We start from the raw sequence: 18,602 nt of genomic DNA, 5'->3' as shown, positions 1-18,602 counted from the left end.
GTTAGAGGTCCAGACTTATTGGAGGGGGCGCCTGTGAAGGACAAAGGCGAGGGGGCGGGGGCCCTTCGGAGGGCGACGCTCTCCTGGCCCCTGCGAAGGGAGGGGGGAAGGAGGGTCCCACAGGGAGCTGCACTAGCACCCCACCGTGCAGGCGTGGCTGGGAGCAGCCCTGGGAGCGGGGCCTCCGCGCAAACCGCGTGTCTTCAGAGCACAGCACGGGAGCTGCGTCCAGATGTTCCCGCGGGGGAGTCAGCGCTCGTTTTCCTGGCTGCCCGTCCCTGGGATTAGTCCGGCAATGCACAGAGCCAAGGAGCAGGGACCAAAGCAGCACCTCAAAGGGAGGCAGCCGGGAGCCGCGGGTCACTGTGCGGGGGAGCGGCCCGTGGGGAGCGGCAGGAGGTGGCCTCTGCGATCCCAGGGCAGAGTCCCCCTACAAACCACAGCCAGGCCACAGTCTCCCTGGGTTCAGGTCCCAGGTCCACTGTTCAGGGTCTGAGGGTCTATCCGCAGTGACCTGACCTCACTGCGCCTCCGTTTTCCTGCCTGTAAAATGGTGATAACGGTGCATTTCTCCTGGGATCGCCGTGAGGTGTGAGATAGACATGCAAGTGCTGGCCCTGGGAGGCCCCACAGACAGCTGGTGTTTGCCTGGGTCGTTAGGGACTCTTAACCAGCCGCCCCAAAACTTTGAGGCATAACGCACAGTGTTTCACTAGGCTTGTGGGCTCTGTGGTCCAAGAACTCAGATGGGAACGGTGGGGATGGCCTGTCCCTGCTCCACAATTGCTGGGCCTCAGCTGGAAGGCTGGGGACTTGAATCACCAGGCTGGTGTGTGTTTGCAGGCCCCTGCGAGGGGCTGAATTACTGGCCATTGGTGCCACGGCACTATCTCCTCAGGGCACTTAGTCACTTTGTCTTAGTCTTTTCCCAGGATTGGACTTTCCATCAGGTTGATGCGATGCCCTGTCCCTGCCCTCAGCCTGTCTGAGACAGCCACAAAGATCCCTGACATTGTAATGGCACAGTGCAGTTTACGGCGGGGGGGTGGGGGGATGTCACCAATAGGATGGCGGGGGAGGAGCAGGAGGTAGTGCTGCTGCCCCATTTCAATGCCCAGACCCTTAGGAGTTTATAGGGTGAGACTTCTGACATACAGACAGCTATTTCTTTATTGCATTGTTCACGGTGTGGCTGGAGAGAGACGACTGCACATCCAGGCCCGGGACCAGGTGACAGTGACAGCACATCACCCAGGGGAACACCTGGCAGATGCCCCCCTTCCCCATCAGACACGGATTTTCACTGAGAAGCATTTTTTGACACCTGAGGCCAAAAGAGAGTCAGAGAGTAAGTGACATCTGGCCTCTGTCAGAGTTGACAGTGCAGATGGGCTCAGTGCAGTACATCCCCGGGCGAGTCCTGTCACTCTCCACGAGCGTCTGAACGGCTCCATCACATTTCAAGGCAGGGTACTTCTCTCTTTCCATCTGTAGCGTCCCCTGCTGCAACTAAAAAGGCTCTTTCAAGTGTGATTGTTCTGCAAAGCATGCCAAGTACGCCAAAACTTAAGAGAATAATTTGTTATGACTTATCTTCAGCTGACAGCATGTAAATATTTTACAAAGTGAAGCATGGTGAAAAATACAGTTTCTCATTTGACTTTCCCCCAAGCTGTAGGAAGGATTCTTTCCTTATTTCAAGGTGAAATTTTTTTGGACAGTGTTATAGAATTGTGTGAACAATAGGGTATCATACATGAGCAAAAAAGACTTCCTCTCAGTTATTTCAGTTGACTGGTCAGGTCTAAAGGAAAATGTACCCCTGAAAGGTGATCTCCAACTAAACAAAGGAGTCAGATGATTACCTGTTACACTAAGAAATTCTTACTCTTGTCTTTGAATTTTAGCATCTTGCAGATAGGTTTTGTTTGACTAACACTGTAATGATAAAAGGGAAGAGGAAGAGGAAACAGAGGATAAGAGAACTTTCCAGGGATGTACCATCTGCCACAGACCCCACCACTCCCAATCGGATGACATCTGCTTCTCACATAAACATCACCTACCTGGCTCCTTAGGGATTTGAGTTTGCATCTCCTAAATTTTCTCAATAAATACTTAACAGAGACAGCAAGCAGCTGGCATGAAGGAAGAGAAGAAGGAAACCTTTTCCCCATTTGTTTATTTCAATTTTTTCCTCTTTATAGTCTACGTGTTGAATTTACAGTTAAGACATCCTTCACATTACACATGGGAGTAGATAACAGACAGAGACCCCTGAATTATGATATATCCTGGAATTGACTTCTTAGTTCAGGATCCTGCAGAAGCAGACCCTGAGGTGAGGGTTGAGTTCAGGTAGTTGATTTGGGAGGGAAAGGGAGTGAGTGGGGAGGTGTAACAGGGAAGAAAGGGGCTATTAAAGGATTTGTTATCAAGTCAGCTACTACCGTCAACTGGAGCTTAATCCCACGGGGAAACTGGGAAACCATGCAGAACACACACTGAAGTTATCCCAGCTGGCGGCACGGGAGCTGGCGGAAAAGTCAGTGGTTCAGGTTGTTCCCAAGGGGCGTAAATGTCCCAGCACTTTCAGCCGGGAGGGAGGTGTGCAGGGCAGCCTTCAGCCTCTGGGGAGAAATCCCTTACACTTAGAGACACCTGTGCTGACATCTGGAAACCCCCAGCGCACAAGAAGCCACAAGCTCGAAGGAATACGGGTGACACCCACTACCATCTACCACAATCTCCAGAGTGCAATTTGGGCAAAGCCTAATCTGAACTTGGAGTCATCTCTCTCTGGGTAATAAAGGACCAATACGGCGATGTGTTTGCTGGTCAGAAAAGGATGTAGCCCTTACAAAGAGACTGATGGAGAACAAAGCCCAGCTGGTACGGGATACGGCATCTTACATCACTCGACAACCAGAAGAGGAATTCAGAGACCACTAGAGGGTCTTGAGAGTGATGACTGATGCATGAACTTCTTTCCACATCTTAAGGAAATGCACCCAGGGCAGCTCTGGCACGTCTTTGGCTGGCTCTGATGACTACACCCCAACCTCTTATTAATCACACCTCAGGGTTGCTACCAGAGGGAACATCTTAGGAATATTTAAAGACAAGGGAGCAGAAAATCCTCTGAGGCACGGATGGGACAGAGCATTGATAGTTTATTTCCTGGGCGGGGGCTGGGAGGTTGCAAAGGGCTCAAACACAGATCCCAGATCTTGGAGCTGGAATATATTGTACTAGGGGTCACTTGCAAGACTGACTCAAAAGCCACCATCCAGGAAGGGGGGCGGGGGTGGGGGAGGCTGCCCAAGGAGACAGTGATTAATCAGGACGGGCGAGGAGGAGCCTGGTGCCCTGCTGAAATTTAACCAGAGCTGTGGGCCTGACACAGTGGCACAAGTGCCGGGGCCTCTGGCGGCAACGATGCTTCCTGCCAGGAAGCCCTCAGGACTCCTCCAGGAGCCCTGATTGATGCTCTGAAACCAAACGAAGGTTCCCAACTGCACAGGGGACGCTGCTGCTTGGAATCTGCGGTTCGGCCTCTGAGATGCCTTTCGCAGTTACAGTCCCTCCTTTCATTTCTGAGAAGGAGAAATGGGAGGAAAAGCTGGTGGGTTTCTGGTGACCCTTCCTAAGAGCTGGCCAGCCCCAGGTGGGGTGGCCAGGCGTCCTGGTTGCTCGGGACTTTCCCGGGTTTTGTGCTGAGAGCCTCACTTCCCAGGAACTACCCATCCCGGGCCAACCGAGGCAGTTGTCACTGACCTTTAAGCCTTCTTGATGGTGGTGACCCATCTGCGCCCAGGGAGAAACCCAGCTACCAGGTTAAGGGACTGATGTGGATGTAAGCCTTCAACAACCCCTGTGACATCAGAAAGGTTCATCACGGCGCGTTTGGATCCTGCTAGAAAGAGACAGGATGGCACAGGAGCCTTACCTCCAAGGTGGATACACGGCAGGACAAGTCAGGGGCAACTGCAGGTGTGGTGAAACACGGGCTCCAGTGAAGGATTTAAGCAGAGGCTACATAGTGCCACCCTCTGTTCGGCTTTCTTGGGGATGTGACACCCCACCCACTCCTGCTGAACTCCGTGGAACCCACGGGGGTGCAAGGCAGACGCTGCAGTCCGCTGGCCCGGGGGCGGCTTCCTGTGGGTCACCGGCCGCCTCTCCCTGCGCCTCTGCCTGAGGACCTGCCGGCCCCACGGGAGGTGCTCGCAGGCCCAGGGCGCGCAGCCCGGACTGTGGGGTGGCCGATGCGCGCTGTCCTGGGGGCAGGTTCTCGGGGGTCTCCAGAGGCTGGGGGGAGGCTCCTCATCAGTTCACACTTGGTTGGCCCTTCTCCCTCCCCCCACCCCTATCCCCATCTCATGCTCACTTGTGCCTCCTGAGATCGACCCCCAAGTCCTGGTCTCAGCATCTGCTTTTGAAGGGGCATAAATTGGGACCAACCCCTTCTCCCTGTAGGCGTGACCAGCAGTTCTCTGAGAGTGAGCCCCCGCTCCCAGGAGGGGTCATCTGTCACCCTTGTTTAAGGCTCTGTGTGACTTCACCACTACCCCCAACATTCCAAGTACAGAAAAGAAGGGAATAAAGAATGAGAACATAAAACAGCTACACAGAAACATAACGCAGTCGCTGATACTGTGCCAGAGAGGGACTTCCTACACGCAAAAGAGGAAATATTTACCCCCCCAAAACAGAGTAATAAATATTACTCATAAAACCTTTCAAAATTTCTGCAACTCTCGTCATTGTTAAAGCTGATCCATGGATACAGGGAGATTCATTATACTATTCACTCTACTTTTTGTGACGCTTAACGTTTTTCAAATTAAAAGGTTTTTATTCACACTAAAAAAAAAAAAAGCAGAAAGCAGTTCAGTAGGTGGTTAAGGTGTCAAGAGTCAGAATATACATTTAGAGAAAAGTGAAAACAGCAACTGTTCTAATATTATACAAATGGCTACTTATGGCTTGGGATAAAATTTTCAGGGACTGTATTATATTCCCTAAATATATATATTTCAGGGACTATATTGAAAAGAGAGAGCTTTTTTTAATGCTGTATCTTTTTTTGTGTGTGTGTGGTACGCGGGCCTCTCACTGCTGTGGCCTCTCCTGTTGTGGAGCACAGGCTCCGGACGCGCAGGCTCAGCGGCCATGGCTCACGGGACTAGCCGCTCTGCAGCATGTGGGATCTTCCCGGACCGGGGCACGAACCCGTGTCCTCTGCATCAGCAGGCGGACTCTCAACCACTGCGCCACGAGGGAAGCCCTGTATCTTTTTTTAATGTTATATCTATATAAACTAAATGGAACCAAACGTGATGAACTTTATCAGTCAGGAGAGGCTACATTATGCTGCAGTAACCAACAGCCCCCAAAGCTCAGGGGCTTGAAAGCACAAAGGTTTATTTCTCAATCAGCTGCTCAGCCATCATGGTCAGTAGAAGGCTCTGCTCACCACAGTCTCCTAGGGATCAGAGCCGACTCCTGGAACATTGCTACTCACTGTGCAGAGGGAAAGAAAGAGCTCTGCACAGCTGGCACTGACCGGTAAATGGTTCAGCGGAGGAATGATACCATGTATCTGTCAATCCCACTCACAACTCACTGATTAAAACAGCTTACAAGACCCCACCCAAGCACAAGGGGGCATTATCATGGGCCTAGACAGTGGGCAGCTAGGAATATTTGACAATCAGCACCAACAACCACTACAATGAGCCCAGAAAAACTGCTGGGTGACCAGTGATCTTGTGAGGACAAACACGCAAATGTCAAATGTGTTTGTGAATAGGTTGAATAAAATTATTCCATGAACTGTGAGTACAGAAAAGCAGTGCTTGTAAATCAATACATAGTTTTATATGGTATTTAAATATATATTTGTAAAAAATAATAGACATAAGTAATAAAGTGGAAATTTTTCTGCAAGTTTAAATGCAAAATACAAAAGAAAAAAGTGGGTAAATATATATATGCAATATAGATGACAAAAACTTGGTTAAGGTCTTTAATATAGAAAGAGCACTAACAAATCAATGAAAAGGGTATCATGAAAGAAAAATAGGTACAGGACATTATCTTTGGGGGCCTGGTGCTTTACTAAGGTATTCATAAAGCAAGAATACTAATGAGCAGTAAAGGTATAAAAAGATAAGCTCAACTGATAGTGGAAAAAAATATATAACTCAAAACAATGAGGTACCAGTTTTGTCCACCAAGCTGGAAAAACTATTTTTTTAATGATTCTAAATCTTGACCCAGATGGGCTGGATGTGGAGTTCTTGTGCACTGCTGGTGAAAATATAAATTATTAATAAGCCATATAAAGAGCAATAATATGGCACTATGGATCAAGAATCTTCATTCATTCCTTTTCACCCAAAATTCCCTATTTTAAAAACTCTGCTTGAAGAAATAAACAGAAATACAAAGACATATATAAAATAATGTTCATTTCAGCACTTTAAAACCTAGAAACAGCCTTCCATGTACGTCTAAGAAGAAGAGTAAATAAATTATGGAATGGCTATTTAAGAAGACTAATAAAAACTTATAGAGTAATATTTAATTATGTGAGGAAATGTTAATAATGTAATGGTAAGTGAGAAATACATTGTAAGCAGGGACACAAAGGTTGATATACATTATGATCCCAATTTCATTCTTAAACCTGTTTTTTTTTTTTTTTTTTTTCCTTTTTTGCGGTATGCGGGCCTCTCACTGTTGTGGCCACTCCTGTTGCGGAGCAAAGGCTCCGGACGCGCAGGCTCAGAGGCCATGGCTCATAGCCCCAGCCGCTCCGCGGCATGTGGGATCTTCTCGGACTGGGGCACGAACCCGTGTCCCCTGCATCGGCAGGCAGACTCTCAACCACTGCACCACCAGGGAATTTCTGTTCATGGGCGATCACATAGGATTTTTATTTTCTTCTTTATGCTCTAGATTCTAGTTCTTCCACAATGAATATGGTTTTCATTATAAAAATACAATGACTTTTTAAAAGTATGTCAATGTTGTATTAAGATGTCAAGGTGACTGGAAAATAAAAGTGAGTGTAATTAAGTGTTTAGGAAATACAAACTTTATCAGGCTGGCCTCACCAGTGTCTGCAGGCAGTTACCACCACTGGGCCAGGGCCTGGGGAAGGGGGTCATTAGTCCGGGTCACTAGGCACTGGGGAGGATGAAGGGACCGACTCACTTTAGCCCCAAGTCTCTCAAAGCGGGATCTTCACCTCCTGGGACAGGTGATGTGCCAAGGGTACACAGAGCCGCCGCACCAGCCTCAAGCTGGAACTTTACTATAGCCAATGGTAAGCAATTTGTGCCATTATTTTATATTATAAGCAAAATACAAAATCAGCAAGAACTTTTAAGAAATGTGAGTCTGTGAAAGGCTGCTTTAGGCTATGCTTTTAAAATCGGCAAGTTCCAACTCACTGCCCTTTGCCAATAGGTTAGAGCAAAGACTCAGCCTCAGCACTGTTGACACTTGGGCCAGATAATTCTTAGTTGGTAGCTGGTGGGGACAGGAGGCAGAGGGCTGCCCTATGCATTATGAAACTTTAGTAGCATCCCTGGCCTCCACCCACTGGATGCTAATAATACATACACCACACACATCTACCCAGTAGATGCTGGTTGTGACACCAAAAATGTCTCCAACGGTGCCAAATGCCCCCTGGGGCACAAAATCACCCCTGGTTGACAACATCGGAGGTTGAATACCGCCAGTAGTGCCTTGGCAAAAAATTCTCTTTTTGTGAAAACTTTTGAGAGACATTAATCCCACTATACTCCAGAAGACTAATACAAAGACAGAATTCAAAGTGGAATTGCACCACATATTTAATTTCATCTAAATGCACTTGACAAAAAAAAGAAAGAAAAAAAGCAAGAGTGGCAGGAGAGGCAGAGAAGGCAATTCCATCGTCAACCGGAATAACATGGAGGGCAAGTGTGCCCACCAATCTCTACTGAGCATGCGTTACAGAGTAAGGGCGGGAGACCCCCAGCAGGAAGCCCACACCTGCGCAGTGCAGGCTCTGGGCCATCCACTCCCTCATCTCTGGGTGACCCTTCCACACCCCGTTTGGGGTTTTGCTCTTCTTTACCACTTGCTCCCTGGATAAAATTCCCTCTGTTGAACTGCCCAGCGTGGCAGTATCTCAATCAATGCAGTGTATCTGTCGGGATCAAGTTAAATTTGTAAGTTAACTTGGGGAAAACTGACATCTCTGTGATGCTGCCTTTCTATCCAAGAACATGACAGTGTTGATGTGTGTTTCCACCTGTGTCCCTCCACAGAATTTCAAAGTCCTATTTTTTTTGTTTGTTTGTTTGTTGAATTTCTTCCTAAGTATTTTATCCTTCGTGTGGCTGGTGTGAATTGTGCTGCTGCATAGGATTGCTGTGAGGATGCAGTGAGTTACTATGTAAAGTGCTCAGAGCTGTCCCTGGCACACAGTAAGTGCTGCAGAAGTGCTTGCTGCGATTATCATCTGTCATATCCTCCAATTGGTGATTGCTTGAATGTGGGTCGCAGTTGTTCTATCTTGGTTTCAGCCCAGCTGCTGTTCAGGTGAAGCTGGGGGCAGAAGTGGATCTTGGGGTGTCATTTCAACAGGAAAGTGTGGCACGCTGATAACAGGCCCATCCCACAGCCAGCTCTCAGCCTCTTATAGATGCCCCTCCCCACTCATCTGCCCCCAGAACTAGGGTCTGCTCCTCAGTGGCCCATCTTCCCCAGAATCCAGGGACTATTTGGTGCTGATACCCAATCATTAGAAGCAAGAATATAATTATTACTGCCTCATGTAACACACACACACACACACACACACACACACACACACATCTTAGGAAAATGAAGTTTAATATTCCCAGCAATCAAAGTATTCTTGTGGGCAAGTCTTACATCCAAAACAAAACTAATGTTTGCTGCTTACTCTCCAGAAACACGCTGATAGTTATTCTCTGTGTATCAGTGAGCAAAGCCGCATAACAAACTTCCCCAAAACTCAGTAGTTTAAAATAACAACCATTTAAGTCTGATCATGGGTCTACAGGTCTGCTGACCTGGGCCATCCTTGGCTAATCTCAGGTGACCTCACTCATGCATCTGTGGTCAGCTGCAGGGTGAGCTACAGACTTTCTGGTCTGAGGTAGTCTCCCCTGTCTGGCAGCTGTTGGCTGTGACGGTGAACCTGACTGGACTGTCGGTCATCAACCAGCAGGCTGGTTCAGGTTGGTTCCCATGGTGCTCTGAGGGAGAGCGGAAGTGGGTAGGGCTCCTTGAAACCAATGCTTGGAACCGACACAGCACCACTTCCCACCACATCCTGTTTGCCGAAGCAAGACAGGAGGCCAGCCCTGATTCAAGCAGTGGGAAACAGACCTCTCCTCTTGATGGGCAGGGCTGCAAATCATACAGTAAAGGGGGCATGAATACAGAGAAAGCCTGACAAGTTAGAGTCACAATCCATCTCCCTACACCAAACTGAGAAAGCTTTTAGCACTGGTTTCCTTTTAGCAAATGTTGCTTGTCTCACTAGCAGCCCACCTGTGGGCTGGTTCAGAGGAAGATTCCTCAGGTGGCAGCCTCACCCATTTACCCTGATTCACGTCTGTTTCACTTTCCGAGGGTGCCATTTCTTGACATTGAGCCCAAATCTGAGTCTGCTTGAGAGGGTGATCCCCTGCACAAGCTGTAAGGATGATACGTTTGTTTCCCTCTGTGTCCTGGTTTCTGAGAGCAGTTGCTCATTTGGATAGAGTTTTCCAGGACAGATATACCAAGGTGCTGAAGACAGTTCTCAGCTGGTGGCTGAATCAACCTTTGTTGATGTATTGACTCAGTCAGCCACAGGCTAATTAACTCCAAGTCCTGTTAGAAGCAATCAGAATGTCACTTCTCATTGTCAGGAGGCAGAGAGACTTTGGCAGTGACCCAATTATCCTCTCTCCTCTGGCATGGCTGCCCTTAAACCACTGAGTTAGGACCGGGGACCGCTGGTGGCCACGCAGGGACAGACTTTCTCTGCCATGATTTCTACTTTTGTCCTAGCCCTAGAGGGTTACCCAGAGTCCTGGCCAGGCTGGACACCTACTGCTCACCTGCCACACGACATCCCTGCCCTCCTCACCGCCCACCCAGCCTGCGGGGCAAAGCAGGGTGGCCCGGCCCTCCTGACCCTGGGGTGAGAAGGTAGGAAGCCAGAAGGAATGGCCACTCCAGGTTGTGGAGGCAGAGAGAATTCTCCTAGAAGACAGAGAACAGGAAAAGAAAAACAGAAGCACTAAGAAAGTGGTTTAAACAGAAAAGCAATGCAAACTGTAGGTACCTACAACTAAGCTTGCTGGTTATAACTAATTAGCATATGGTAGTAATCACTGTGCACATCATTATGTTTAAAATTATTTTTGCTGTATGTTTTACTTGATCATATTAGACTTTCTTCTTATATTTATATATTTGGTGTTCCCTTACACAGGTACAATATATAATATTTTGCTTAAAAGAATTCTAGTACAATCCAACTGAGTAAAAAAAAAGTGTATTATATATATATATATATACACACACACCAACATATATATAATCTGTAAGTAAAATGTGTATTTTATACTTACAATATCTACATATATATGTAAACTTATATAAAATATATATAATATATAAAATAGAAGCTATAAATATCTTTTATATCTTATTTAGCTAAGTATTGATATAAATATACAAGTACATTTGCATTTTTGCTGAAAAATGCCTGAAAGAATATATAAGAATTACATGCAGGGGGATGTTTTTTTTCATTTTCCTTTTCATATACTTTGACTTTTTACCATGAGAATGTACTATGTTTAAAAGCAGTTCATTTGTCAGTTTTAAGGAGATTCTTCCAGTTTTTCTCACTTTGTTATCCCCAGCTTAAATTGTAAATTCGGATGACTTTTCTATTGAATCCTTCCTGAAAAGAAAAATTCTCACGGTGCCCGGCCAGAAGGATAGTGGTTTTCAAGGGCAGATAGAAAGGAAGCCAGTCCTTGCGCTCAGCTGCTGAAGAAGCCCAGGTCCCCACCCGGACCCCGACCCCAGCCCCGGCGGGACCCCCTGCAGCCCGCGCATCTCTCCCTGTCGCCCCCCCACCCCAGGGCCGAGGGGGCAAAGGCAGCATCTACGTGTGGGCCTCAGGGGACGGCGGCAGCTACGACGACTGCAACTGCGACGGCTACGCCTCGAGCATGTGGACCATCTCCATCAACTCGGCCATCAACGACGGCAGGACCGCCCTGTACGATGAGAGCTGCTCCTCCACCCTGGCCTCCACCTTCAGCAACGGGCGCAAGCGAAACCCCGAAGCCGGAGTGGTGAGTGCAAGGCCGGGTGGGTGGACACTCCTGATGTCATGCGCAGACACAGTGACGTCATGGGAGGAGGAGCTCCCCACCCCCCTTCCCTCAAAGAGTCAGGGCCTATCCCCGCGGGAGATCCACCCTCTTCCAGGCTGATGATGCCTTGTTATCAAGGTAGAGACCTACGACAAACAAGAACGTGATGACCTCCTTCCCGCTCATGTTCCATCGATTTTCTTGTCCATTGTTTTGGCTTACAAATAATGATGAACCCTGGTTTGCCCCCAGCACATCACTTATAAGGATAACTAATATTAAGAACTGGGGCATCACACCTGCACCCATCTGAGCCAAGAACTCATCCATTTATTACAGTAATTTAAAAATAGCATCCATGGACGGACTTTTCTGGGTCCATAAAACCCCCCAAATTGGGCACATGTGTGTTTCCTCAAAGGAAGAGTAGTGTGTTCCATCGTATTTTAAAATGGGTCCATGATTGAGAAAACAAAAAGGTTAAGAATCACAAACTTATTTATTGCACTTTGAGCAACTCTTCCTTCCTGGGCACCGAGGTTTAATAGTGAATTTTCCAAGGCCCCTAGAAATATATGTCTGTGGAGCATAATGAGCATTTTTGGATCTCTTCCTCTCTCTGGGTATTTCACTCACATAGGGGCCTTTCCTCAGTCTTCCAAGCCTGGAATTTAGTGGTTGGTTCAGGAGTCCTGCTGAGATACATCCTGCCCCGCCACTGCCTCCTCTGGGGTTGGGAGAAACACAGTCACCAATACCAGCTAGTCCTGCAGTCCCAAGTGCCTGCCTGGGCTCCACCTGACCAGCTGGCCAGGTTCTCACATGACCCAGGAGAAGCCCTTTACCTACAGGAGACACAGACCTTAGCCTGACTCCCCTCCATGAGCCTGGGGCTCCCCCGGTCTTGGGGAGGATGGAGATCGTGTCAGCTCCTCCCAAGCAGAAGGAGGTTTTGCCTCTGTCATCCTACAAGCTACATGGGCAGAAAGGGACAAGTGAAGAAGCTCCCCCTCGCTGCCCCAAGAGCCTCCCAATGGTGTCACTTTGTCCTCAACGCCTGTCTATGACTCTCTTTCTACTACGGCTGGGGAGGGGCCTTGAGTTCTCTTTGAATATTGCCATTTTCCACAAGTAGATGCTTTTAAACCTCCCTGGTACTTTGTCCCCCAAAATAATAGGCCCACTTGAGGAACCTACAGACAAACAGGAGGAAGGAGTATTCTCGTGGTTTATAAATGATCTTAATGAAAACCCTGGCTCTCGCAAACAATGCAAACGGGGACTTTCTCTTTGTAAAATCCTTTAAAACTCAGTTGATCAGCCTCCCGTGGGGTGATCACTCATGTATAAAATGTGTTGCTCAGTGTGTTCCAGACTCTCTCCATGGATTTTAGATGTAGAGAATGTAACACTTCTCTTTAATGGCCTGTCTCTCTAGGCAAACTGTGGCTGAGCCTGTTTTGTCTTTCCTCTTTGGGAATGCCACCCTTTTTCCTGAAGGGAAAAGAAATTGCTGATGGACTGGCCCTGAGCTTTCCGAGCCAATCCCAATGCAACAAAACTCACCATTGCTTTGACTATGGTGGTGATATTGGCTTGTCACTTTCCACCTATGATGTTTCCTTTTAGGATCCAGAAGATAAATGTCTCTCTGGTCTCTAGAATAGCTGCAGATACGCTTCTCTGAACAATTGACGTGCTTTTATCTTGTGGACACTGTAACTATAACTGATTGTGTTTCCCTTTTTGCACGGGCTACTAGGAAACTCAGATAAAATGCATGGCAAAATAGATACATGGGTGCTAAGCTTATCCTTACCTTCATCTTAATCTTCTTCAGAACAAGGCAGAGTTTAAGTAAAAGAACAGAAAATCCTCTGTTCCACGTTGTTTTGGGTTTAAAGCAGTGTGACTCACTCATTACTCACTATCTTCCCCTCCAGGCAACCACAGATTTGTACGGCAACTGCACCCTGAGGCATTCTGGGACATCCGCGGCTGCTCCCGAGGCAGCTGGAGTGTTTGCACTGGCTTTAGAGGCTAAGTATGTTTCCAGCTTGGGACCAAGGGCCGGTTCTGCAGGGTGGACTGAGACATGTCTCCCCACCCAATACCAGGTGTCCACAGAGGCAAAAGCGGGTGTAAGAGTCAGTAAATAGTCAGGGCCAATGAACTCTGGTGGGCATTGCTAAATGATACACACACACACACACACACACACACACACACACACACATACACACACACACACACACACACCACAAAACTACATCCTTGAGAGAGCACAAGAGCCCAACATCCAACCACACACAGGGGCACATAGATGTTTTCTTGGTGAAAACACCCTTTTATCTTCTATGGATCCCATGGCTGTTTTACTCTAATAATACTCCCAAACAGCTAAATGAAGGAAAACCATTGCCAAGCTGGGTATCCAGCAAGGTTTTTAGAACATGTGTTAAACAGAAATCTCTTGCTCCAGATTTGTTAATTTATAAGGCTGAACTCATTTTAACACTGAGACAAGGTGGGCGAAGTCACACAACGTAGACCAAGAAATGGGCTTTGCTGGGAAACCATCCAGCTACCAGAGAGGGGAGACCATCCCCTCTGCTCTCACCACCTCCGCAGAGGCCACAGGTCAGTACAGCTGGACCCACCTTGGATTTGAGCATCAGCAGAGGTCCCTGCCCACCCACTCCCCTGTCTTCTCTTAGTGCAAACCAGAGGCTGGCCTTGGGTTTGAACAATGAACTTGTGGCTTCAGGCACAACCCATGTGGTGTAAGTGCAAATGCCCGCTAGGCAGGGAATTATCCAAGAATACAGGACCAGCAACTTATAAGAAGTTGAATTCAGGCTCCTGGGGAAGGGAAGTTGAGTTCCCATCCCTGTCAGCCACTGCTAGGCAACGGAGCTTCTAGCATCAACCTTCAGGCAGCCCTGCTTGACTCTCCACATATGCAGTGCATTTTTTGACTTGCAAAGGAGGTAAGAGCTGATTCCTAGAATAGGAAAGGACTTCAAAAGATTATCTAGTCCAACCCCTCTGCCTTTAAGCAGAAAAGACATCATTATCCTCCTTTTACAGATAAGGCCCCAAATTGGGGGTGACTTCTCTTTTGGACCAGGCCAAGCTTTGATTCTTTTAACAAAAGTCAGTTGGAAATCTTAGGAAAGAAGAGATGGACACTGGTCAAAGCCCTCCTATTAAGCACAGAGACCAAAACTTACTCACATATTATGTGCATTTCCTGAAGATGAAGCTGTTCCTCGCAGGGCCTGTTGGGTCCTGGAGTCTGAGCCGGCCTCGCTCACTCCAGCTGGGAGCAGACAAGCAGAGGGAGGCTGCTGCCTGTCACAGAGCCTCGCAGAGGACAGGGAACAAGAAGGGCTTCCTGGTCTCCTCTTAAAGCTAAGAGGGCAGAACTTGACTCCAAGTCTCCTTAGATTCTGGCAAGCAAAAAGTCACTTTCCCAGGCCTATATGCCTACAAAGTGACCCCTTACATACATCAAGGTAATGGAGCAGGCTGCTGGAACTTTAAACAGGTTCATGGGCTCTGCACCAATTATTCTCCGCTCTTTAGCGCACTTGCAGATTTCCTTACAGAAAAGAATGCAATCACCACTTAGGCACACTTTGTTTTGGAGCAATGGTCATGAATTGAGTGCTCTCTGTTGCCATAAAGAGGGAAAAAATGATACCTGGCAGTAGGTGGTTCAAGCCCATCTTGGGAGCCAGTGCTCAAAAATTCCTCAGAACACCAATCACCTGAGCTGGAAACACACCCTGAGATTAGAGTTTGATGCAAGTGATTTATTAAGAGAGGGATCCCGGCAGAGACCACTGGGGAGGAGAGGAAGCAGGTTCGGGCTGGGGAAGAAGCTGAGCAAGGATGCGATTTCAGAAGTTCTGGCCTCAGCCTGATCCCAGGGAGAGCTCTGGAGGGTAAATTATGCCTCAGAGTTTGCTCCACATCAAGGCAAGGGAGCTGGGCTGCCATATTCTTGTGCTGTTTGGCTGTTGGCTAAGAGCCCCACCTGGGAATGTAAACTCCAAAGATTCTCTGTGGGCCAAAAGGCTCCAACAGCCAGGAGCTGAAACCACTGCTCAGCATGAAATAGCCCCAGGAGAGAGCCCGGAGGGCGGAGGAGGGAAAGACTTTCCACGAACACTTCCTACAGCTCATCTCCTACAGCTCATCTCTCTTTATCTTCAGACGAGGCAGCTGGGAGTCCTTGGTGACATATGTGGCAGCAGTCGAGGGCTGTTACCCACCCAGAGGTCCAGTAAGAAAGCTTTTCCAAAGCAGCTTGAATACAGTAAACAAATTATCCTGTCTAAATGCATTCCCATCCGGACCATGGAAGAGGGAGAATGACCACCCCCATGGCTCCAGGGAATAAAGGGAAACCACGCCTCTGTTCTGACCAGTCATCACCTTGTTGTTTAATCTCATAAAACGCTTTTCTGTCAAATGCTTGAAAATGCCTTTCTGAGTTGTTGGGAACATTGCTCACATTTCCCAGTGAGACCAATATGAGAGAAATTCCGGAGAATTTCTTTAGTGGGGAGTTACTGCTGCCTTCAAATATTTGGGGTTCTCTCCATGACCCCAGGCTTTCTGGGTGGTTCAAGAGGGCTGAGCTGGGTTTGAGGGGTAGATGTCAAAAGAGGCAAACTTGTGACCCAGGAGAACCATCCATAGTAAACTGACCTTCCAAGGGATGGATTTTTTCATGTGAGCTCTATCTAAGTCTACTAGATGCAGAGAAAAGTGCACAAATATTAGGTACAGCTCAAAGACTTCTTGTAAAGTTAACAGATCCATGTAACCAGCACCCAAATCAGGAAATAGACCATTACCTAAGTCTCAGTATGTGCTCTTTGGTTCAAGATTATGTCTGAGAGATTCCTCCATGCTGCTGTGTGTGCTTATAGGTTGTTCATACTTGTTGTTGAATATTACTCCATTGTCTAAGTGGATATTTGGGTTGTTTCCACACTGGGGCTATTGTGAGTAGCATTGCTATGAGCATTCTTGTACATGTCTTTTGGTGAAGATGTGGACGCATTTCTGTTTGATGTATATTAGGGAGTCAAAAAGCTGGGTCGTGGGGTATACAGAGGTGCAGGTCTAGCAGTTTTCCAGAGTTGGTGCACTTGCTGACACTCCCTCCAGCAGTGTATGAGAGTTACAGCTGTTCCACATCCTTGCCAACATTTGCTATTATCTGTCTTCTACACTTTAGCCATTCTTGTGGGCATTCTGTGGAATTGCACTGTAGTTTTAATTTTTATTTCCCTGATAACTAGTGAAGTTGAGCACTGGGGAGTTTTGAAAATGATAGATTCCCCAGACTCAGCCGAAAGTCACTGAATCACATCCTTAGGGATGAATGGCCCAGGAATCTGTCTTTTCATCGCCTTTTTCAGGGACTGCAAGAGCAGCCAGCCCCGTGCTGGTCTGTGGCCTGGAGTGTGTGGCATCCAGGAGTACGGCAAGGGCTCTATGAACCTAGCACTCAGGTGCCATTTGCGGAATATGAACATCGCATGCTGCCTCTGACTAGGTGCCCGTATTAGACTGAAAACAGGGAATCCAAAAACAACAGCTAAACTGAGACAGGAATTTATTTTTCTTTTCTTTTCTTTTTTTTTTTAATAGCATAATAACAATATATTTAAAATAGAATATTAATTTTATTTAATAAGTTTCTTATGAAGGAGTCTATTTTTCTGTCATGCAGAAGATAATACAGAGGTGAGGAGCCCGGGCAAGTGCAGGGTGGCCACCGAGAATCAGGGACTCTGTCTCTAGATTTCTGTTCTTCTACACCTTTGTGTTATCTAGATGCCATGGGAGCTCCAGCCATCATGTTTACATGTCAGGCAGGAAGAGGGGAAAAGCAAAGGGAAAAAAGAAATCCACCAGCTGAGTGATCCCTGTTTAAAAGTTTTTTGAAAAATCACCCAGGGACTTATTTCTTATTGGCCAGAACTGTCACATGGCCACCCCAGACTGCAAGGGAGGATGGGAAATGTAGTTTTGTATCTGTTTCTCTCCTTAAATTCCCTTTGCTGTCTTGATTATCAGGAGGAAAATGTGAATTGGGTTCCAGAGAATTTGATACCATAAATAGAAGAACTCTGAAAAACAATGGTCTTTCAGGGGTAATCCTCACAAATAGGGAACTCAAAAAAAAAAAAAAGGTCACTATTTTGCACCAGTGGGAAGTTAGTACACCAACCGTTAAGTGCAGGACTCTGTAGGAGATATAGTTCTATGGATCATTCACAGGCAAAAACTCACTTGCCAGGACCAGTTTTAGAGGCTTAGGAAACATCCCATCCCGAGGTCTCCCTGGTGCAAGATTCCTCTTCCAGCCACGCGGGGACAGTCTCTCCCTGGGCTTCACACTGGTTTTTCCAAGATCCCACATTCTCTTGCTCAAGACGGCTGCCACCTTGGCCAGGCCCTGAGTGACCTCTCTCCTTGGAGCCCTGGCCTGTCCTCACATCTTATCTAGAAGCCCTGGGTTTGGCTTTGACCTCTGGAGATGTTCTCTCTGAACTGAGAGGCAGATGGCCCATCCCAAGTGGCCTAGGACCAGTCTGCTGACAGCTGAACGTTTACCCCGGAACAGCACAGGGTCCTATGAGCGATTGGACCCAGCCAATAGGTGGCCTGCCAGCTGCACAGATGTCACCATTTTCACTGATAGTTCACCGGGGGTTCCTCGCACACGGCCTTGTTACAGCTCGCGGCTCATTCCTCGTGGTCACTTGTTCGTGGGCCAGGTTCCTGCAGCATCCGCTTTCCAGTCCCACATCTTGATCCCTTCTCCCTGGTGATGTTTCTGGAGATCGGATCACGGGTCTCTCAGCCCTTCCTGTCTGTCTAAGATAAAGTCCCTACGTTCTACTGTGTCATCCTCTCTGCCTCTGTTCCTGGCTCTACCTCCCTGACTCATGCAGGGCTTCCAACCTCCTGTGATGATATGTGCCTTCTCCCGCCTCTAGATCCTTCCTTCCAGAACCTTCTCTCTCTAGGAACTCCCCTTCCCTGCGTTTACTCAGTCACTCCCACTCATCCCTTTGACCTTAGCTAAGAATACCATTTCCTGAGAGACCCTTGCTGACCCCCTGGACCAGAGTTTCTCAAATTTGCTGCTGCTGAGCAGAA

General features: G+C 47.7%; 1 protein-coding gene across 2 annotated transcripts in view; it reads left to right on the top strand.

The window, feature by feature from the left end:
* Nucleotides 1-18,602, top strand: part of PCSK2 (proprotein convertase subtilisin/kexin type 2) — a gene marked incomplete at both ends in the record, with an annotated part of 215,608 nt that overhangs the window by 186,815 nt on the left and 10,191 nt on the right. For both annotated transcript variants that reach the window (XM_079718832.1, XM_079718831.1), the window contains 2 exons: nucleotides 11,178-11,393; nucleotides 13,358-13,458. In XM_079718832.1, the coding sequence (XP_079574958.1) occupies nucleotides 11,178-11,393; nucleotides 13,358-13,458 (317 nt within the window). The remainder of the gene's footprint in view (nucleotides 1-11,177; nucleotides 11,394-13,357; nucleotides 13,459-18,602) is intronic.

Source organism: Hyperoodon ampullatus (genome assembly GCF_949752795.1).
Source record: "Hyperoodon ampullatus genome assembly, chromosome: 14".
Classification (NCBI taxonomy): Eukaryota; Metazoa; Chordata; class Mammalia; order Artiodactyla; family Ziphiidae; genus Hyperoodon; species Hyperoodon ampullatus.
Note: the sequence above shows the minus strand (reverse complement) of the source record. Positions and strands in the feature narration are given on the sequence as shown.